Source organism: Neofelis nebulosa, chromosome 18 (genome assembly GCF_028018385.1).
Source record: "Neofelis nebulosa isolate mNeoNeb1 chromosome 18, mNeoNeb1.pri, whole genome shotgun sequence".
NCBI lineage: Eukaryota > Metazoa > Chordata > Mammalia > Carnivora > Felidae > Neofelis > Neofelis nebulosa.
The window spans coordinates 25,938,596-25,961,010 of NC_080799.1; the positions used below are offsets into that span (position 1 = coordinate 25,938,596).

At 48.7% G+C, this 22,415-nt stretch overlaps 1 protein-coding gene across 3 annotated transcripts in view; it reads right to left on the reverse strand.

Annotated features, from left to right (window-relative positions):
- Window positions 1-15,712: 15,712 nt before the first annotated feature.
- The window catches only part of CACNG3 (calcium voltage-gated channel auxiliary subunit gamma 3), an 88,408-nt gene continuing 81,705 nt past the window's right edge, over window positions 15,713-22,415 (reverse strand). For all 3 annotated transcript variants that reach the window (XM_058710179.1, XM_058710180.1, XM_058710181.1), the window contains 2 exons: window positions 22,224-22,364; window positions 15,713-16,803 (listed from right to left, as the gene is read on the reverse strand). In XM_058710179.1, coding sequence (XP_058566162.1) covers window positions 16,292-16,803; window positions 22,224-22,364 — 653 coding nt within the window. In that variant the 3' untranslated portion in view covers window positions 15,713-16,291. The remainder of the gene's footprint in view (window positions 16,804-22,223; window positions 22,365-22,415) is intronic.

A 22,415-nucleotide genomic window follows, 5' to 3' on the forward strand; every position in this document is an offset into this window, starting at 1 on the left:
TGTTAATTAACGCTAGGGTGAAGATCATTTCACAACATATACATATATCAAATCGTGAAGTTCTATGCCTTAAGCTTACACAATGTTATGTCGATTCTATTTCAATAAAGTTGGAAAAAAAGAAAAAGAATACTCAGACCCTGACTCTTAGATGATCCCCTTGTCTGGGTCCGGTCCAAACCCAGAGAGTGAATCAGACTCTCAGGGAAGTGGGTCCTGGCATAGGTATTTTGTATTTCATATAATTTTGCTAATTTTATAAACATTTGTATGGAGTTATATTACAGTAGAATATGCAAATCTTTAAAAACTTAAAAAAATTTTTTTTAATATTTATTTATTTTTGAGAGAGACAGAGCGTGAGCAGGGGAGGGGCAGAGAGAGAGGGAGACACAGAATCCAAAGCAGGCTCCGGGCTCTGAGCTGTCAGCACAGAGCCCGACGCAGGGCTCGAACCCACGAACTATGAGATCATGACCTGAGCCGAAGTCAGTCACTTAATTGAGTGAGCCACCCAGTTGCCCCTAGAATACACGAATCTTAAAGTTTACTTACTTATTATGAGAGAGAGAGAGAGAAGCAGAGAGAGAGAGGGAGAGAGAGAACCCCAAGCAGGTTCCATGTTGTCAGCGCAGAGCTTGATGGGCTCGATCTCACAAACCCTGAAATGATGGCTTGAGCGGAGACGTCAAGGATTGGACGCTTAACCAACTGAGCCACCCAGACGTGCCACAATCAGTCGAAGTTGTTGTTGTTGTTGTTGTTGTTGTTTTTTTAAGTAGGCTTGGGGCGCCTGGGTGGCGCAGTCGGTTAAGCGTCCGACTTCAGCTCAGGTCACGATCTCGCGGTCTGTGAGTTCGAGCCCCGCGTCAGGCTCTGGGCTGATGGCTCGGAGCCCGGAGCCTGTTTCTGATTCTGTGTCTCCCTCTCTCTCTGCCCTTCCCCCGTTCATGCTCTGTCTCTCTCTGTCCCAAAAATAAATAAAAAACGTTGAAAAAAATTAAAAAAAAAAAAAAATAAAGTAGGCTTTATGTACAGCAGGGAGCCCAACATGGGGCTTGATCTCATGACCCTGAGATCAAGACCTGGCCTGTATCACAGTGATACAGGACATGGGTCTCCGTCAGTTTACGAATATCTAAGTAAATAATAATAATAATTTTAAAAAGGCAATCTTATCAATAGCCTAATCTCCAGAAACCTGTAGGGTCAGTTTCCTGGAGCCCCAATATCACCCCTCCAAAATGTTATGGGGAACAAAGGCAAGAAGGAAATGGCAGGGAAAATGAACTTTCCTTATAACCTGCAGCCCATTGACAAATACTTAAGATAAATACAGGGTATAACATTTCTCCTGGAACTGATGTGTAACATTTAACTAAGGTTGTGAAGGGAAAACAGCCTTAGCTTGACAATAGCAAGGCCTGGGGGATTTTAGGAGTCCTGTTTAGCATATCAAAGTCCCTCTGGAGGCCTCCCTTTGATTTTACCTCCCCAACTTCATAGTATATAATGAGGCTCTTTTTGCCCTTGGGTCCTGTCCCCGTGCTTTAATAAAATCACCGTTTTGCACCAAAGAATTCTTTCCTGGTCGTCGGCTCCGTACCCCCCACCCCCATCACCCCAAAACCTCATCAGAATACACAGATCTTAAGAGTATAGCTCAATGAATTTTTACAGAAATATATACCCATGTACTACCACCCCAATAAAGCTATAGAACTTTCGGGCACCAATCCCCCAACTCCTTGTATGCCTCTCCCAGGAGGTAACTGCCCCTCCCCCCACAGGAGACCACTATTCGGACTTCTATCACCTAGTTTAGTTTTGCTTTGCACTTGCACTTCATCTAAATGGCACCATGCAGTACACAGTCTTTTAGATCTAGCCGCTTTCTCTCAATGTCTGTGAAATTCATCTACCTTGCAGGGTCAGCAGTAATTCATTCCATCGACTGACCATGCCCCAGTGTATCGATCCATTCTATTTATGATAGAAATTTGATTGTTCTCCATCTCTGGCTATCCTAACAAAAGCCCCCGTGGTCACTTTTGTACGTATCTTTGGGTGTAACTCATGTTTTGGGTGCACATGTTTTTTTGGGGCATGTAATTGGAAGGGGAACCGCCGGGACACAGGTTCAGTGTATGTTTAGTATTTACAGACAGGAAATAGTTTTTTTGTTTTGTTTTGTTTTGTTTTGCCTCTTTGAACTTCCTAAGGTGGTTCTAATGTTGAGTCCAAGTTGAGAAGAAGGAATCTGGAACTTTCAGTAAATGCATCGTATGAGAAAGGGGTTGCTGTGTCTTTAGCACAATAAGGCCAGGTTTATTATTTCTCAAGTGTTAAACAAAATTCAACAGAGTAAATGTGAAGATGGAATTGGCTTTATTAAGTGATTCACGACTCAGGCAGCGTCCCATCCAGCAAGTGGAGGGGAGCTCCGATGAGTTGTTCAAAATGGAAAATTTTTATAAGTAGAAGGGAGGGATGGGGAGTTATTAGCAAAAGAAAAGAAAAGATTGTTTTGGGCAAGGTCACCTTCCCTTAGGGGGAAGTGCGGGGGGGCAGGTGGATTACCTCATCTTCCCCGCGGAGGACGGAGAGCCCATGTGACAGATTACCTCACTGGGACTGATCAGAAAATCCCAGGTTGATTGGCTCAAAATTCTGGAGAGAGGATAAACCTGCAATTAAGTCCTGGTTTGCTGTCCTGGGGGCAAGTGACCCCACTTTGGCCCCGTGGCTTTTTTTTTTTTTTTAACGCCCTCAATCCTGTCCCGATTTTCTCCCACTCTGAAGCCTGCCTATGTCCCGAGACGTCCTTCCTTAAAATCTGCTCTCCTTGTCCAGCATATAACCAAGCCCCAGCCACCCAAGCTGCCCATTCTGGTGGTCGCTGTCCTCGGCACTCTGGCCAGTGAGGAAGGATGAGCTCTGATCTCGTTTTCTCCTGGTTTCCCAACATGGAGAGAAGGAAGGGTCCTGGCCCCATGGATGAGGGGTACAAGGACAGAGGGGGATACTTTCCAATTCAGCTCTAGTTTTCTTTCCGCCTAAGGCGGCCGAAATCAGACACTACTTGCTTCCCTGAGGATTGACTTCCTGATCAAATCGGTAGACCTCCAAAGGCTACACGGGGAAAGCCTGCCAAAATAGGAGAGAGGTGTGGCTCAAGCCTGTTCTGAGTTATTCTGGAGGAACGTAAGATTTATTACTGTACTGATTCCCGGCCGATGACGTGAAATATTTAAAACCTAATACAGTTGAGGCTAACATAATTATTGAGGAATGTGAAAGTGTTAACGTTCCCAGAACTGATGTTACCCGGGCCTAATATTATTCAGGAGGAAGCTTACTATTCAAACAGAATTGGAATGAACTGGACTGCTTTCACCATCTTCCTTTGTGTTCAAAGAGGACATTATCTTCTCAAGGGGGGAATGGCTGCCATTTGCATAATGTCATTCCTTTTGTTCCTTCTGTTGTCCCAACTGATTGCTTTAGAATATTCGACCTCTGCTACTCCCCTATCTTTCTTGCCAATAACGATCATCCTCTTCCCTCTAGATATGGCAAACGTAGGTAAACCGAGCCCACTCCAAAGCACAAGCCTCCCTGTGAATCCCCCTCCACTGGGGTGGTGATATGAACACATTGACCGTGGGGTGCCAGAGACTGGATGGTGGGGGGTAGGGAGGGACAAGCCGGCTCCCTGGGCTCCCTGCTGAATGGGAATGTCTCATTACCTGATGGGAGAGGGTGGGTTTGAAGAAAACAGAGGCCAGATTGAAGTTTTAGGAGTTCTCTTTCCATCTCAGGAAGTAGGGATTGCTTGTTTCCTTGTGGTTAATAAAATCCACTAAGTTTCTGCAACTCAGCTGTTCTGCCTGCTCTAAATTGTCCTGAGACCTTAAGGGGCAGGGATACTGGGGCTGAGGATGGATAGGACTTTGTAATACTAAATGTTTTCCTTTCTCAAGCACTGGCTATGAGCTGGTCGTGTTAAGTGCCACACAAGCATTCCCTTGTTAATAAACAAACACCGCACCCAGTGAGGCAGATTCTACTGTTAACCCCATTTTGGAATATAGGGAGAGAAAAAACTTTTCCTCTATTCTCTTAGGTTTTGTCCCTGGGTCCTGTAAATTAAACCAACAAAAGATCGGTTAACGGGAGAAGATACTAATTATTTAATTTTTTGCATGCACTCCAAGATCTCACAGGAAAGGAATAACTCAAAGTGGCTAGACCACAAAGGGTGATAAGTTTATGGAGAAGTGACACAACAAAAAGGAAAGAGGTTTGGGCTTTGGATGGCAGTAGACTGTAAGAAGGTAAATATACAGGGTAACTAATGGAAGGTTATTTCAGTAAGATTTGTTTATGCAGATCCAAGTTGGTGCCATCTCCAGTGATAAGAATCCTTTCCTTTTCATGGCACAGGAGTGGGCATTTGGGGGATAACTTCACAAAGGGAAATCTATGCCTTGCCTTTAGGCAGAAAGGGGGAGGGTAGAGAGATTTTCTTATATCTGCTGTTTCTTGATTGCCTTCAGCTCAAAATAATCCTTATGTGTGCTAGGGGGTGAGCCATATTTTGACTTGGCATATCCCGAGCCCCTCCAGCAGCTGAGTGGACTATAGAGTGTAACTTGCCTATCAAATTACAGAGAAGGACTTGAACTGGGTCTGTTTTAAAGAGAAGAAAGTGGGGTTGAGGCAGCAGGGGCAGACCTCCAAGTGCAAGGAGGTCAAGGTCATGTAGCTCAAAATTTCTGCTCTTCCAAGCCCGTTACCCCTCAGGACACTCAACAAAGGAAGGACTTGAGACGAGCGAGCGGTAGCAGGAGAGGGAAAAGAACTAGGACGATGAAGACTTGCGAGTCAAGCCAGGAAGCTTCTATCAGGAAGGCTGGGAGTCAGCCCCAAAAGGTCAGCAACCAGAGATGAATCAACCCCAGAAGTGGGGAATAAAACCCAGGATTTGTTGTTTTATAACAAGGCAGTAGGGAGTGGGAGAAGAGGCAGGGAGAGAAGAGGATGGTAAGGGTTAAAGCTATGAAGAAGTTTATTGCAAGGGAACTGGCTGATATGAATGTGGGGTTGGCTGGACAAATCTGAAATCTGGAGGGCAGGCTGTTAAGGAAGGGCAGGCTGGAAACTCTTGGGCAGGGGCTGATGCTGCTGTGCATGGGTGGAGTTTCCTCTTTAGGGAGGCCTCAGTTCTGCTCTTAAGACCCTTCAACTGATTGCACCAGGCTCACCCAGATTCTTGAGAATAAGCCCTTTCACTTAAAGTCAAATGATCATAGATGTTAATCACACCACACAATTTCTCCACAGCAACACCTGACTAGTGTTTGATGGAATAACTGGGTTATTCACATAGAACTGCCCGTCACAGTGCTCAAAAAGCTCTTGCTGAATTATTAGGCAACAAGAAGCCAGTGTTTATTGAGCAGTTAATAGATGTCAGGCACTGTTCTAAGAAGTTTGTATGTGTTAATTACTTTCCCTTCTCAACACATTTATAAAGTCAGTATTATTATTACTTGTGTCCAACATTAGTGCTGCTTATCAATCTGTATTTCCTCTTCTTTCTCTAGGGACACGGTAGGTTTTTACTTTGCTATTCCCTTCAAATTCAGTAGAGCCACGTGACTTGTTTTGATCTATGAATCATGAGCAGGAATGACGTGTATCACTTCCAGGTCGGCACATTTAAGAGCGAGCCTGTCACCTCTTTTTCCTTCCATCTTGTCACTTTGACCAGCAATATCCAGACGGATATCCCTACCACCTTGGGTGTCCTGGAGCGGGCGATGTGAGCAGAGCCCCCCGGCTGACCACATTGGACACACGGCATGTGTTTTAAGCTACTGATATCTCGGGGCTGTTTGTTTCCACTGTGTAACCCAACCTATCCCCATTATCTGGTTTTGCGAAAGGGGAAACTGAGGCACATGGCGATGAAGTAACTCTTCCAAAGTCACACAACTAGAAGCCGGGATTCAAATGCCACCATCTATGCGTCCTTGCTGTCTGGAACCCTAGAATGACTCAGACTGCCACTTTTTCTAAAACTTGATGCTTCAGTTTTCCTTTCGGGAGAGACTTTTACTTCCTCTTCTCCCATCCCAGACATTTGGCGACGTCTGGAGACATTTTTGGCTGTCACAACTTGGCAGGTGGGGGGAGGGGGCTTTGTGCTACTGGCATCTGGTGGGTAGAAGCCAGGGATGCTGCAAACATCTAATGCACACGACAGTCTCCCCGCCCCCCCAGCCCCCCAAAAGCTATCCAGCCCAAATGTCAACAGCACAGCTGGAGCAAAGCCCTGACTTTCCTCTTGAAATTCCTCTGTTGCTTAAGTTAACCACAGTTGGCTTCTTTTGCTCGTAACCAGAGACACGACTGGGTTGTCATGAGTTAGTTAATTAATTAATCGAAAACAGTGGGGTGTCAGTGCTGGGACTAGTCTTATTTGACATTTGCCTAAGTGATCTGGAGGAGTAAGGGGTGTGGGCCCCACATTCCCTGTGACACTTAGCTGTGCCAGGTAGTGAAATGCCAAGCCACTGGTGAGAAGCTGCAGGAAGGTCTCACCAGGCTGTGTGAGTGGGCAAGGATGAGCTTCAGTGTGGGCAAGTGCAAGGTGCCGCGTTTGGCAAAAAATAATCCAAGCTATACTTAGAGGTTGGAAAAGGATGGAACGGGAGAGGGGAAAATAGATACAAATGAAAGGACTTCAGGAAGTGATTCCCAAGCCTGATTCTCAGCCTCACCTGAGCTCTAGACAACAACACGGATGCTCAGGCCCTCGTCCGGACGCGCTCGATCAGAGGTCTGGGCGGTACTACTCAGGCCTGTTTTTTATTTTCTGCAGGAATATAGACCCAGTTTTCCCAGATTTTCTGATTTTCAAAAGAAGCTAAAGAGACTGGCTTTTATGTGTAAGTTCTGACGCCCCCCCACCCCCCTTTTGGGAACTTTTAATTTTGAAATAATGTCAAGCCTATAGAAAAGATTCCAAGAATGGTATAAAGAGCTTCCTTTTTCTTTTTTAAGTTTACTTATTTATTTTGAGAGGGAGAGAGACAGCACGAGCAGAGGAGGGGCAGAGAGAGGGGGAGACAGAGAGTCCCAAGCAGGCTCTGCGCTGTCAGCACAGAGCCCAGTGTGGGTCTCGAACTCACGAACTGTGAGATCATGACCTGAGCTGAAATCAAGTGCCTGATGCTCAACTGACTGAGCCACCCAGGCGCCCCAAAGAGCTTCTATATCCTATACCCAGATTCGGCAGTTGCTAACCTTTTGCCTCATTGGCTTTATAAGTTCCCAGTTTTTAGAAACATCCAATGGATCAAGCTACACAAGAATGTAAATGGACTTTCACCCTTAAACGATCAGTTGATGACTTCTGAAGGTCAGGCTCACTTCAAACCAATCAAATAAGAGTCTCTGTGGTGGGGCCTAGACATTTGTATTTAAAAAAAAAAAATTTTTTTTAACGTTTATTTATTTTTGAGACAGAGAGAGAGACAGAGCATGAACGGGGGAGGGGCAGAGAGAGAGGGAGACACAGAATTGGAAGCAGGCTCCAGGCTCTGAGCCATCAGCCCAGAGCCTGACGCGGGGCTCGAACTCACAGACCGCGAGATCGCGAGATCGTGACCTGAGCTGAAGTTGGATGCTTAACCGACTGAGCCACCCAGGTGCCCTGTATTTTTTTTTTTTTAATTTCCTCCAGACGATGTTAATATGCAGCTAGGGCTGAGAACCATTGGTCCTGGTCCCTCATGGTAATTCCATGTCCCTTATATGTGGTGGCTTTAGGCATAGACAGACATGTGATCCCATTCGTGTGACCCCATCTGGGCTAGAGAGGAGGGGGAAGTCTAATGGAATGATTCTAGGGAAGTTCTCTTCCCTCCTAAAGATACACAGAAATGAGTCAGCTCTCCTTCTGTGGGATGGTGTACTTGGATACAATGGGACGTTGTACCTGGATGTGATGGATGCTGGCCTAAGGACGGAAGGCCTAAAGATGGCCTAAGGGTGGAAAGGTGACAAGACTTTGGGTCCTTGGATGTATATTTGAGCTGCTGAATTAACTAACCTGGGGGCCTCTTTCCCCGGGGATTGCTTTTTACAAGGGATGCGTGTTCCTTACTCCACTTGTGTGGTAGAGGTGACTAGCCACCTGCCAAAGATACACGCATACCTTATATTATGTCGAGTTATTACCGGGAAGTGTGGAGGCCAAGGGCAGCCTACCCCACGATGGCTCACTTTGGAATGAAGACTATTCTGAATTAAAAGGCGATCAGCAACCGGAAGGTTTAGGAAAAGTTCTTTACCTCCCCCACAACTGCCTAAAAAGAATTGAGAGAGAGAAACTGCTCCAGGAAGAGAGCTACGCCCATAGATAACCCAACAGGATGGCAGAAACTAAGGTATGGTAGACAGAGACGCACCCAGCAAGGCCTGTTTAGTCAATGTTCTCTATGTCCCACTGACCCACAAACATTTGTCTCATTCCCTTGTGAATCACATTCCTTCCTTTTGAAGTCCCAGACCCCACCTCTTTCTCCTTAGGTCACAATGACATGTGTACGTTCATTTTGCCTGATTGTCTTTGGATTTTCTGTGTCTGTGTGGATTCCACGTCCATACGCTGTTAAATTTGATTTTCTCCTAATCATCCGTCTCACATGCAGTTTGATTTCTCAGTCTGGCCAGGAGGACCTCGAGGGGGACAGGACACTCTTGCACCCGACAGGAGAAACTCTCCAAACATGGGTGCCATTTTCAGCACCTCCCCTGGAATCTAGATGGGACCATGTGACTCGTTCTCACTAGCGGAATGTGACACAAGTGGGTTACTTCGGGTCCAGGTGATTGAGGGTAGGTGTACAATCCTTCACCTCCTCACCCCCCCCGTAAGCCCCCTTCACTCCGTCTACCCACGTGGATAACATCAGGACAACCCTGGAGCCCCAAGATGGCACAGGTACGAGACAGAAACAATTTGGTTTCCTCGGTTACAGCCTGGAGCAGAGCCATCCAGGGGCGCGGCTCAGCTAGGAAATCTACACTGGGCTTTGTGTGAGCAGGAAATCAAGGTTTGTTGGGTTAAGCTCCCAAGATTTTGGGGTTTCTTTGCTATGACAGACAGGCTCGACGATCTAAGGAAGACAAGCTATTTGAGTTAGAATTGGGTGTTCCTTGTAGACCAAAGATTATTATTATTTTTTAAGTAAGCTCTACACCCAACATGGGCTTGAACTCACAACCCCAAGATCAAGGGTCTCGTGTTCCACCAACAGAGCCAGCCAGGCACTCCTCAAAGATTCTTATTAAAATGATCAGAGAAGGACCTATAAAGTCCAGATAACCATCTCAAAACTAGTTTTTGTTTGTCTGGTTTTGCTTTTGTTTGCAAAGAGGCAATCAGGATTCTGCAAATTAAATCACTGTCCAGGAGTTACTTGCTTTCTGCCTGGTGACTTGGCTCTGCCATTGCCTTTGGGGTGGCTTTGATTTTAGACTGATGATTTGCTAGCCCTCAAGATATGTCACCTGGTTTCTGGTCCCTGGTTCTTTCTCTGTCTTGGCTCTTTCTGAACGGAACTGGCTCTAAGGTTCTGATTTCCCTTGTATAAACATCATGACTAAATGCCCTCCTGGTCCTGCTGCCCTGCTGTCCCTAAGGGGAACTCTCAGCCAACCCCATATGGCTGGGTATCCCCCAGTTCTGGAAGCTTCCAAAGGCACAGGTTCTGGTCAGTGCTCCTTTGGTAACTAGGAGCAGAGATGCACTCAGGCTTGCTCAAAGGAAAAGGGAGATTGTTGAAGGGATGCAGAAAGTCTCCCAGAGGAAATGGGATGGGAAGCTATCAGAAACCAAGGAAGCCACACTCTGCTTATGATGCTATGGCTTTCCTTTAAACAGTTCTTAATGCATTCACAAGCCCTGGGTCCTTCCTTCAGACAGCGCACTGTCCACCAGATGAATAGTGGTACCACACTTGGCACGGAGGACAACAGTGGAGGACAAGACAGTTGGGTACGCTCCTCTCATGGATCTAATATTCTAGTAAGCAAACAAATACACACGCACAAAATATTACAGACTTTTGAACTATCAAGGGAATAAGTATGGACTATACCAAAGAAAAGCAGTGGCTCTCCTGCCGAGAATTGAAGGAAGTCCTCGCTGAAGAGATGATTTGTCAGCCTGGACCTGAATGATGAGAAAGGGCCAGTCATAGAAAGAGATAGGAGAGATTTCAAGCATGGGAACAGCAGGTGCAAAGGCCCTGAGGTGGAAATGTGGTTGGCTGGGTCAAGGAAGTGAAAAGAGAAGACACATGACGAGAGGGTAGGCAGCCAGGTGAAAAGTGACAGAATAAAGTTGGACCGGTTAGCAGGGTCTCCCTAACGCAAGACCTTGGAGCCCATGGCAAAAATTTGGATTTTATGTACATACAGTGAGAAACCTTTGCAGGGTTGTCCTCTCTTTGCCACGTATGTGGCCCATTGTTGCTGTCCTGGTCCCAAGGCCTCCTTATATCTTTTCTGTCCTGTACCCTTTAGCCAACTAGCAATTGCTTTCTGTGTCTCTTCGTTAGAATTCCTGGCAGAGATCATCTGACTGGCTTAGTTTACCTTTTTTTCTTTTTAAGTTTATTTATTTATTTTGAGAGAGAGACGAGAGAGACAGAGCACACTAGTGGGGAAGGGGCAGAGAGAGAGAGGGAGAGAGAGAATCCCAAGCAGGCTCCACACCACCAGTGCAGAGCCCTGTGTGGGGCTCGAACCCACGAACCCTGGGATCACGACCCGAGTCGAAGTCAAGAGCTGGATGCTTAACTGAGTGAGCCACCCGGGTGCCCGCTTAGTTTACCTTTTTAACTCAAGTCACAAATCCCAGGCTGCTGGCCACCCAACAAATAGATTGGCTGGCTGCAGATCTGGTATGATCTGTGATCCAGCCAGCTGTGCTCTGGGGCAAGGTCATGTCTAACTGATGATAATGTCCACATACTGGAGACTTGGGCAAAGCCAGCAATGATAGGAGCTCTTAGAGAAGTATTTCTGAAGATAAAATTTACGAAACTAGGATGTCACTGGGCACCTAATTTATTAAACTTCCAAAAAATATGTATCACATTGTATCTGAGCAGCACATGCTCCCCCCCCGCAAAGGAACTCCAACTCTTTCTTTAGGTCTGACTGTAAATATCACATCCTCTTCCTTGACCCTCCATCAAAATTAGCACCCGCCCCATATATTCCTTGGTATTCTTTGCACTATTGTTTCCCTTTATGACACAGATCACAGTTTTCCATGATGTTGATTTGTGCGCTCACTTGTTTGGTGCATGTTTCCCCCTCTGGATGGAGCATTCCACCAGGGCAGTGCTAGTACCTGTGAGGATTATGGCTGTTTTGGTACACAGTAGGTCCTCGATAGTAAGTGCTAGGTGAATGGGTGAATGAATGGATGAATGAATGCACGGGAGTGAGAGATCGTGTGGCCTGAGGAGTCACCAAAGATTTCGTGGAAGCAATGAGGCTTGATCTTGATCTTGAAGACTGGACAGAATTTGGAGAAGACAAGGACAGACAGTTCAGGCAGGAATAATACTCATCAGCAAAGCCCGTGCACAGGCAGTAAGTGTGGTACGGCCAGGGCCGACTGTGGGCACTGATTAGAGCAGAGGCGTGTGTTGGTAAGATCTGGAAAATCAGGGGCGCCTGGGTGGCTCAGTTGGTTCAGCAACTTTGGCTCAGGTCATTATTTCGCAGTCCATGTGTTCGAGCCCCACGTCGGGCTCTGTGCTGACGGCTCAGAGCCTGGAGCCTGCTTTGGATTCTGTATCTCCCTCTCTCTCTGTCCCTCACCTGCTCGTGCTCTGTCTCTCTCTCTCTCAAAAATAAATAAACGTTAAGAAAATTTTATAAGATCTGGAAAATCAAATTGTCTGTGTGGGAAAGGGCCTAAATAGAAAAGATAGAAATCTGAGAACTGGATTAAAACAATAGCTAACATGTGCATGGTGATTGTGTTTCAAGCACTTTTGTAAGTGTTTTATGAGTGTAAGCCCATCCAGCCTTCACAGCACACCTGAGGAGTAAGTACTGTGTTTGTGGCCATTTTACAGACGGAGAGGCTGAGGCACAAGGCAATTACCCTGCCGAAGTTCTCACGGCTGATGAATGCAGAGTTGGGATTCAAACACGGGCAGATGCAGCTGCAGAGTGTGTGGGTTTGAAGGTTATGCCAAGCCACCTCTCTGCTCTGGGGAGGTAAAGAGACAGAATTTGGCCAGAGATCAGCTCTGGGGGCCACAGAGCGCGACAGAGACACCCAGGGGTTCTGGTCTTGAGATTGGCCGGAGGATGCTGCGGGTCCAGAAATGAGCGGGCTGGGAAATGGAGCCGCATCCGGGGGAGAAGATGAGGGACTCAGTAAGGAGCAAGAGGTTTGAGAATCGTGGTCGGCAAGGCTTAGGCGGTGACTCTTTCCTTCGCTTTGGAATCAGGCAGACACGGCTTTGAGCACCTGCTTTGCTGCAAGTTTCAACATCAACAATTCAACAAGAGAACCTATCTCAAAAGTGAGGATTAAAAGAGGCAAAACAAGTGAAGTTCACAGCACACAGAGTGGGGGCCAGGGACCACGAACACTCCTCACGGGGTTGGCCGGGCTGGAAACTGCAAACTGCGAGTGGTAATATTAATCTTCATTTGATGTCAGCCACCTAGGTCTCTGAGGCCGCACGCGCCAAAGCCTTGCAGGGAGCAGACCTTAGATGGAACGGGATGCGGGAAAGGTGGGCAGGGGGTCCTTCCAGGGGTCAGGGGCCTACTTCTCTCTTCCTGCTCTCTGGCCTTTGTACCTGTAGTTTGTACTTGGTCTCCAGAGCAGACGTCTGGCTACTGAAGCCCCTGGGACCTTTCTCTCCGTCCCCTTCTCCCCAGATGCCCTGTTTTTGATAAAGTCCTAGTTCCCAGGGCTCCGGGCTGCGGCTTGTTCTACTTCACAGGATTCGTCACCTGTTCACTCCATCCCTCAGATCCTTCCCTCTCCAAGGGTGCCTGAAGCCTCGAAGCCCAAAGCCAGGGATGAGACAATGGGACCTGAGTCACCTCTGCAGTGTTAGAGGACACCGGTCCCTTAGTTGAGACAGTTACCCTCCCCAGTGCGCCTTGCATCTTTTTGATTCAACCGAGGGAAGTGTCTTCCCTGGTGAGAGAATATCTCTAACATCTTTCTAACACTTTGGTTACATCCTTCTTACGAAGATCAGGCAGCAGCCGTCAGCTCAGAACGGGCAGCAGCTAGAGGACGGCGTGATTGCTTTGTTTTTATTGTGTCTATTTTCCCAGTTGCCATTTCCTTATGACAAACAATTCCAGTTTTCCTTTCAAAGCAGTGACATAAAGTTCAACTATCAAATCTATTTATTGAAGTAAAATGAGTCGATGTGAAGAAAAACGGTCGACAGGTAGTTGTCGATGTAGTATGTGCCTATGAAAAACTTGACGAGGGTAGTGCTCGGATGGCCGGTCCGGAAAATCCTGGTAGACCAGGAAGTCGCTCACATTAGGGACTATCAATAGGTTGACTATCAATGTCGGTTCCGCTCGTTAGCATCTTACACACGTTCCCTCTTCAAGCCTCTGTTCCCTCACTTGCCAAAATGAGGATAGTAATTCCTACTGCACACGGGGTTGTTTTAAGGATTCAGTGAGATAATTTGATGTATGTGAGTGTAATTTGCATGAGATGACTCTTAAAAAATTTTTTTTTAATGTTTATTTATTTTTGAGAGAGACGAAGGGGGACAAAGTGTGAGCAGGGGAGGAGCAGAGAGAGGGAGACACAGAATCCTAAGCAAGCTCTGAACTGTCAGCATAGAGCCCGACACGGGGCTTGAACTCACAAACTGTGAGATCATGACCTGAGCCGAGGTCAGACGCTCAACCGACTGAGCCACCCAGGCGCCCCTGCATGTGATGACTCTTAAGGGTTAAATGAAATGAGTTGTTGGGAGTCTGCATTCTACAAATTCACCGCGTGGGTGTGGGCCAGCGCCTCCCTCCCCAGGCCTTCTGTCCCATGGTAAAGTCTGGGCAAGTCATGTAACCTCTCTTGCCTCAGTTTCCTCCTTGGGAAAAATGGGGCTATTACTGGCAGGATTAAATAACGAAGTTCGTGTCTGGTGCTAGATCACAGCCTGGCACGTGACAGCGTTAGGTAAGCGTGAGCTCTTGGGACCATCACTGTGCCCTCTGCGGTGATCGCAGCCCTAGGTGGCAAAGCTCTCCGGAAGTGTGAGCATCTGGCGTGGGCCAAAAGCCCTCTAGGAAGCCAGTGTTGGCAGAGGTGACTTTGACCTCTCTTGCCTTTTGGTACGGAATATTCAAAATATTCAAATGTCCTTCCCCCGTGCCCTCAGGCCCCCTCCCCCCATATAGAACATCTATTTTGCTTCTGTCGTCCTGCAATGATGCTTTTGCTGTATCCCCCTCAACCCCCAAATTCATATGTTGAAGTCCTAGCTCTCCTTGTGATGGTATTTGCAGATGGGGCTCTGGGGAGGTAATTAGGGCTCCATGGGGGGCGGGCTGGGCTGGGAATAGTGGCTACCTAAGAAGAAGAAGGAGAGAGAGAGAGACAGAGACAGAGAGACAGAGCGAGAGAACTGCCACCTCGGAGCTGTGAAGACACAGTGAGAAGGGGCCATTTGCAAGCCAGAAGGAAAGCCCTCCGCTGTGGCTCTTAGGCAACAGACTTGACAAGACAAAGGGCCCACAGTGACACCTGGCTGGATACAAAGAGGCTCTTTAAGCCACAGGCCCTATGCAGCTGACCAATGGGCTACTTGCAACCCACCTAAAGATTACCAAAAAAAAGGGAAAGTTCTATCTGTCCCCCCCCCCCCCCCCCCCCCGACTCTGCCCTGTGACTCTGGCCCGTCACCACCTCCTGGGGCAGGACGGCCTCTCCTGTGCTGTCCTGCCCGCTGCCCCCATTGCGGTGTATTCAATAAACGCTTCTCTCTTCTGTTCTGCTTTGGGCGAATCCTCGCCCGGCCCTCGCCACCGGCCTCCACCCAATCGGGACACCCCACACTCACCAAGAACCAAATCTGCCGGCACCCTGATCTTGGACTTCCCAGCCCAGAAGGATGAGCAGCAAATATCTGTTGTTTAAGCCTAACTCCTAAACTATGGAGTTTTGTAAGAGCAGCGCACGTTGACTCAAATAAAGCTCACTCTGCTTAGAATGCATCCAAAAATTAAAAACCTATGTATTGATTATTTACACATGACATTTTGTTTGAGCCTCACAACTCTGTGGAGAACACTCTACCATGTTCCATTGTACAGATGAGGAGACTGAGGCTTCAAGGTCAGGTGCACTCGCCCCGGGCCTAGAGCTCCTGGGTACCAGAGCCAGCTTGCTTGCCCCCAGCTAGCCTCCAGGGATTCAGGGGAGGGACTCGCCGACTCTGACACTGGTCGGCGGAGCACCTTGCTGGCCTCAAGGGGTGACAGGGTGGTGGGGAGCCTTCCTGGTGGTTAGCGTGTGACGAGCAGAATTCAGCTTCTCACACAGAGGCGAGCCAGTCCCACGGCAGGCAGGGAGTTTGTGCAAGAAGTAGCCGGAAGAAACAGAACACGCCCAGCTTGGTTGGTTACAACAAGGCAAAACCTTTAATAACATGAGTGCTTATTACATTAGCTGCTTCAGGGCTCTGACATCTTTGATTTCTGGTCATGTTTTTCTAACACGTAAAGGTGAATGCCTCCCTCAGGGCCACCTGGGCGGGTGGGGTCCTGAGGATTCATGTGAGTGGGCAATGGGGACAACTGCACGCGCCTGGGGAATCGGGGGTCCCCCTCCCCCCCAAGCCACCACCCGTGACTTTGAGTAAAGTCCTCTTCCAAGGAGGGAAGAATGTGGAGGTCCTTCCAGTAAAGAAGGAAGAGAGGAAAACATCTGGCACAGATACACAGAGAGAGAAATGACATCATGGGGTTGGCTTGAAAAGTGGGGGGGGGGGCCTGGAGGGGGAGGGTTGGGAGTTGGGGGAGGGGGGTAGGACCCGGAGGGCGCGGGGCCAAGTTTGGGAGAGGGCTGAGTCCATTTGGTTTCATTCTTTGTAAAAAGTAATACCATCACGAGGACCATGCCATGCAACCTCCCAGCCACCTCTGTTCGCTGCCCCCGCGGCTGTGCTGGGGCGGAGACCAGAGGGCAGAGGTCAGTTCAGACGGGCGTAGTGCGCCTGTTGGCCGGATTATTATGCAGCGACTCCTTGAACTCTTTGGGCGTGGAATTGTGGAACTGTAGAAAAGCGTGGTCCCGGTCGGAGTTGAGGAGGGTCCCCATGGTGATCTTTGAGGGGTCCCGGGAGAGGGTGAACATGGAGATGTCAGTGGAAGGGATGGTGTGGAAGCCTTTGCTGATGGGGGACAGGTCTCGGGATCTGGGCTCCGTGGAGCGCGAACTTGAACGCCTCCGGAATCGATACCTGTAGGGCGGAAGGCGCGCAAAGGTGGATTTCTTCAGGAGCTCCGAGTGGGATTTGGCACGTAACTGCTGATGTTTTTCTATATAGATGTGCACAGCGACAACTCCCACGATTTCTGCGATGATGAAAGAGAAGGCCCCGAAATAAAAGGACCAGCCATAGGAGTAGCTTTTTTTGGAGTCACGCTGCCCGGGGTCTCCGGCATTGGCTGATATATAAACTATGATGCCGATGATGTTGCTTAACCCTAAAAGAAGGGAAAAGAGAAACACATCTTTCACACACCTCTGCGGTAACTTTGAGCCTTGAAATATTTATGGAAAGTGTGGAGGTAACAGGGAGACGGGTGAATGGATTTATGGCTGGGAAATCCCACCACGGGGTATGTCTCACGAGGTCCGTCTCTTGGGATGTGAGGAATTCTGCTGCTCGGTCCCCGGTGGCCTGCGTTCAGCTATGGGATGCGCCCTATTCCTGTAGCGAGCGCCGGCGAGCTCCGGAATGCATGCATTCTCCCTTACGAGCCATTCATTCCATCCAAACCTGATCTCTGGCGCTAAGTCATGAGGGTGGCAGACTGAAGGAGGTACAGGTACCCGCCTCTGAATTCCTCACCGTGGGTAGGAGAGACTGACACGTAAATGCAATTAGAGCAAAATACAGTGAGGGCTCTATCAGAGACGCATGTAAAATGGTTCGGGAGCAAAGGGAGGCAAGACAGGTGCGCCCCTGGGGTTAGAAAACAAGGTGACATTGAATGGGGCTGAGCCAGGAGCCGAAAGGCTACTGACTACATAATGTGACAGAAGAAATCAAGAGTGACCTGCTAGGGTGTTAGCTTGGATGATGAGGTGACATCCTGAGCTAAAATGAGAGGCAGCAAAGAGAACAGGTTTAGAGAAGAGGAAGGATTGGAATGCACTGAGGTGGACGTGTCTATCGAGAGTCTAAATGCAGCTGTCCGGTGGACATAGATGGGTCTACACCTGTAGTTGGGGGACCCAACGAGTCCAAGGGGAAGGGACAGTAGCTTACTAAGTCTTTTTTATCTGCACCGGAGAAGGTAATGCTTTCAGTTAGCTGTCGGTTGAGCGTCAGGAATTGGGGAGCGCGAAGCCGATATCCCCAGTAGGCATGGCCTGCAGACTTAGTGTCCCTAAGTGCCATCGCAGTAGCCCTGGAAATAGTCACTTGGAGATGAGCTGATTCTCTAGGGAGTGGTAAGAAGAAACAATAGAACCTGAGGACCCAGGGGCTGTGATGATCTCTGACCACCTTCCTCACATTATTGTTCCAAAGGTTGAGTCCCTCTTTTTGTCTCTTCCGGGGCGTGATACCAACATTGACTCGGGGGAGTTGGTATATCGGCTGGCATCTCCTTGCCTCCAATTTTAGGGCGGGGCTAAATGGAGGCCCTCGTTACAGTTCCTAGCACAGCTGGTGAATAACCAGATCCAGCGGCCTCCTGTGCTCCCTTTCTGGTCCTTGGCTGCTCCGTACTCTTCTTGTGGATCCCCAAGGTCTCCCCAGTGGTCCATCAACTAAAGGGTTAAAGCTGGGCACGGCAGGGGCCACGAGACTCTGCTCCAGTGCTGTTCTGACCAGCTGGTGCACGTGCCTTGAGGGGAGTTAATATTGGATTCTGATCTCTGGCCATTCATTCTCCACCTAGGACTTGCTTCAGGAAGGCGGGCTGGGGGGTCTGCTTCCGCCCCGTCTCCTCTTGCAGGCATGATCCTACGCAGGCATCCAGCAGGTAGGCAGCGGGTTCTAATCACTGAGCTATTTCTAAACATGGGCGTTGACACAGACAGCCCCGTGTCAGGCTGCAGGAAACCACAGGATGAAAAACTCCTTCTCTTTCTGGAGTGTCAATTCGGCTTGAAGATTAGTGGGGAAGACACATTCTTTTATATTAAAATGAACATGGATATAATAAGGAGGAGAGAGCAGAACTCACATGAATTTTTAAGTGTAAACGGGAGCCAGACTTCAAAGACATTTCAGCTCACTCAAGGCGCTTCTAGTGATGCCCCCCGAGTCCCCAGGGCCATGTTTTCTTTCTCCTCTGCTAGCAGGGAAATTCTGGTGGCAAAGTTTGGGAGGCCCCTCAAGGAAGCCTTTTTTGGGGGAGGGGGAGGGGGAGAAGTTCAAAGAAAGACTTGGATGTCAGACCAGGTTAAAGGAGGCAGGAAGCCAAGTGACTTGCCATTAACTTATAGGGCTCTTACCATGTGCCAGGCACTGTACAAAGTCTTAACATGCATCATCTCAGTTATTACAACCGACCTGCTCCTCCCTTGGGGAGTCTGGGTGGCACAGTTGGTTAAGCATCTGACTCTTGGTCTCAGCTTGGGTCATGATCTCACAGTTTGTGAGTTTGAGCCCCACATCAGGCTCTGAGCTGATGGCACAGAGCCTGCTTGGGATTCTGTCTCTCCTTCTCTGTGCCCCTCCCCGATTTGTGCGCACACGTACTCTCTCTCTCTCTCAAAATAAATAAATAAACTTAAAAAATTAAAAAAAAACTAATCCTCTCTTAAAGTTTATTTCTTTATTTTTTGGTAATCTCTACATCCAACGTGGGGTTAGAGCTCACGACCCTGAGATCAAGAGTTGCACACTCTTCCAGCTAAGCCAGCCAGGTGCCTCTAACCCTTTTTTACAGAAGAGGAAACTGAGGCACAGAGAAGCTATGTAACTTTCCACGCTGACAGTGCTAGGAAATAGTAGAGGTGGGATTTGAACCCAGGACTGTGTTTTGGCCACAGTGCACTTAGATTTGAGGAACAAATTTTAGGAAGAACAAGATGTAGGTGGGCAATCACTTTCTCCCAACCACTAGACTGTCAACATCTTGAGGGCAGACCTAGGCTGGCTTTGTTCATGGCTTTGGCCCCATCTCCTAGCCCAGAGCCTGGCCATAGCCAAGAGTGTTTCCTGAATGACTAAGCACATTGAGGTGCCCGAGAATTAACAGGTGCAATGTATATACCAGCAGCTCCTATGTAGTAAGTGGTTACTGTGTACTAGGTGCTATCCTAGGCATCTTACAAGTACAAACTCATTTGAGCCTCTTAACAGCCTCAAGAAGTAGGGCCATCGTTACCCCCACTTTTCAGATAAGGAAACTAAGTCACAGAGAGGTGAAGGGACTTGCCCAAGGTTACACAGCTGGGAAGTAGTAGAGCCAAGATTTGCACCCTGCAGCCTGGCTTCAGAGGCCATGCTCCTCAGTATTATGCACAGTGCCTGTCCCGTAGTAGGTGCTCAATAAAAGGTTGTTGACTGCTTGCCTGAAACCTCAGATCCTAAGAAGAGCTGAGCAAAAAAGAGCCTTAGAGAGTGCCGAATCCTCTGACACTTTCATTTTATAGGTGGGAAAATGGAGGCATTTCAGCATTCCTTTGGGAGATGGGGGTGTCTAGGAATAGACCCCAAGCTTCTGGCTTCTCCTCAGGGCTTTCACCGCTGCCCCTCATGTTTCCCAGTCCCCATGTGTCCGATCCACCTGCCATCTTTCACAATACCCTTTGTGAGAAAGAAGTTGCTGGTGACACACTCTTCCCTGACAATCCCCTTGGGGGACAGAATAATGATCCTTCTCCCACATGGGAAACCCGAATGTCAGCACAATGCATTATGCACTGGGTCAGTCAGAGCCCAGCGGGTCTGGACAGGCCGCGGATGAGTAGAAAGTGCCTCAAAGCCACACAAATTCCCGAGTTTGCCAGTTGCTACCGTCAGTCCACACAGAGCGTGGTCAGGGGCCGTGACCACCTTTGGGCTGACCACATCCCCATAGCAAGATGGCGGCTTTCTCTCTGGTCTGTTGCTGGATTTGGTGTGGTTCAACTTCCCCGTTTTCCTGTTTCCCAGGGCAAACAGTGGGGGAAGAATGGGGCAAGGTCTAGGAGGGGGGCAGGGCGCTGGGTTTTAGACTTTGGAGCCATGTCGTTGCTGCTTTTCCAATACTAGAAAATAATATTGGGGGGCACCTGGCCGGCTCAGTCGGAAGAGCATGTGACTCTCGATCTCGGGGCTGTGAGTTCGAGCCCCGCGTTATGTGTAGTGATGACTAAAAAAAAAAAATAAATAAACTTAAAAAAGAAAATAAAATAATATTGTGCTTTTTATGGTCAGCCTCTTTCCAACAACACTGAGACGTGGATACTATTATTATTTCCCATTTTACAGTCGAAGAAACCAGGGTATGGGGAGTCGGGGAGGTTCCCGAGGCTCACCCAGGTAGAGCCAGAATTAACATCTAGAAGGAAAGCCCCCCCCTTTACACATCATTTCTTCTTCTACTGTTCCCACCCTGCTAAATGGTCTGCCATCACTGGGCCAAGTTGGAAGGCCACCACCAGAGTTGAGTCCCCTTCCCCCACCCACCTTGTTCTATGCTTCTCTAAAGCATTCGTCCTGAGGGCACTGGATGAGGGGTGGGGTGGGAAGAGATGGAAGGGGGGATGGAAACGCAGGGGTAAGAGAGGAAATGAGGCGGGTGGAGGAGGGATGGAAATGGGGGGAGGAGAGAGAAGGCAGAGCATAGGGCCCCTTCCCGAACTGACTCATCCTTCTCGCCACCTTCTGGACAGGCCAGGTATTGGTTATGAGCTCTTCCCAGAGGGCATCCGGAGCTGCTGGCTTTTTATCTGGTTCCCGGAGACGCTTTGAACAATATGAGGATTTGAGCCCTTGGAAAGCCGTGACACGTCTCAAAGGGCCAGAGACATATGCAGACGTGCCCAAGTGAGCAGAAAGGCGGACCCCGTCAAAGCACACTGAACCGGTCCTTCAGGTCACACATTACACGCACCACACCTGCCCCCCACCCTACGCACAAGCATGACCCTTGAACAACACGGGAGTTAGGGGTGCTGACCCCCTGCACAGTCAAAAATCTGTGTTTTACTTTTGGTTTTCCCAAAACTTAACTACTAATTGCCTACTGCTGACGGGAAGCCTTACAGAGAACACGGTCAACAAACTCGTATTTTGTTTGTTCTATGTATTCTATACTGTATTCTTACAATGAAGTAAGCTAGGGAAAAGAAAATGCCATTAAAAAAATCATAGGGAAGACAAAAATACATTTCCACTGCTATATGCATTTACTGAAAATCCGTTCCTCAGTGGACCCGCACAGTTCAAACCCATGTCGTTCAAGGGTCACCGTACATATGCTCTCACTAGTCAGCCCCTGTCCCCCTCTGAGCTGATCCTGCCACCCTAGTCTCCTGCCTTCCTATGATGCCACCCTCGCGTATCAGCATCTTTGGTTCTAAGTAAAGTCTGTGGCTCTTCGTTCTTTTTTTTTTTTTTAATTTTGTTTCAGAGAGAGAGAGAGAGAGACAGGGAGAGCAGAGGAGAGGGGCAGAGGGAGGGAGAGAGAGAATCCCAAGAAGGTTCCACGCCCAGAGCAGAGCCTGGCAGAGTGGGGCTCCATCCCACGACCCTGGGATCATGACCTGAGCAGAAGTCAAACTCGGAGGCTCAACTGACTGAGCCACCAGGGAGCCCCTGGCTTTTCATTGTTCACACGAGCGGAGTATTTTCTCGCTCTTGCCCTGGATGGAACCCTGAAGAGCACTGCTCTGTCCTCGTGGGCCTGGCTGGGGGTTGGTGCCTGTGAGGACCTCGGGGCCAGGGCCAGAAGCTCACCTGCAGAGACGAAAAAGATGCCCGCACTGAGGATGACATTGTGTCTGCTTCGGTGGAATTCGCTGGCTGCCACGCAGAGCCCGCCAAAGAAGAGCAGCGTGACGCTGAGGATGGGGAAGACACTGGAGGCCCTCACAGCTCCTGCGGAGAGAAGGGGAGAGGGTTCCACCTGCGTCCCCGCCAGCCCCAGGA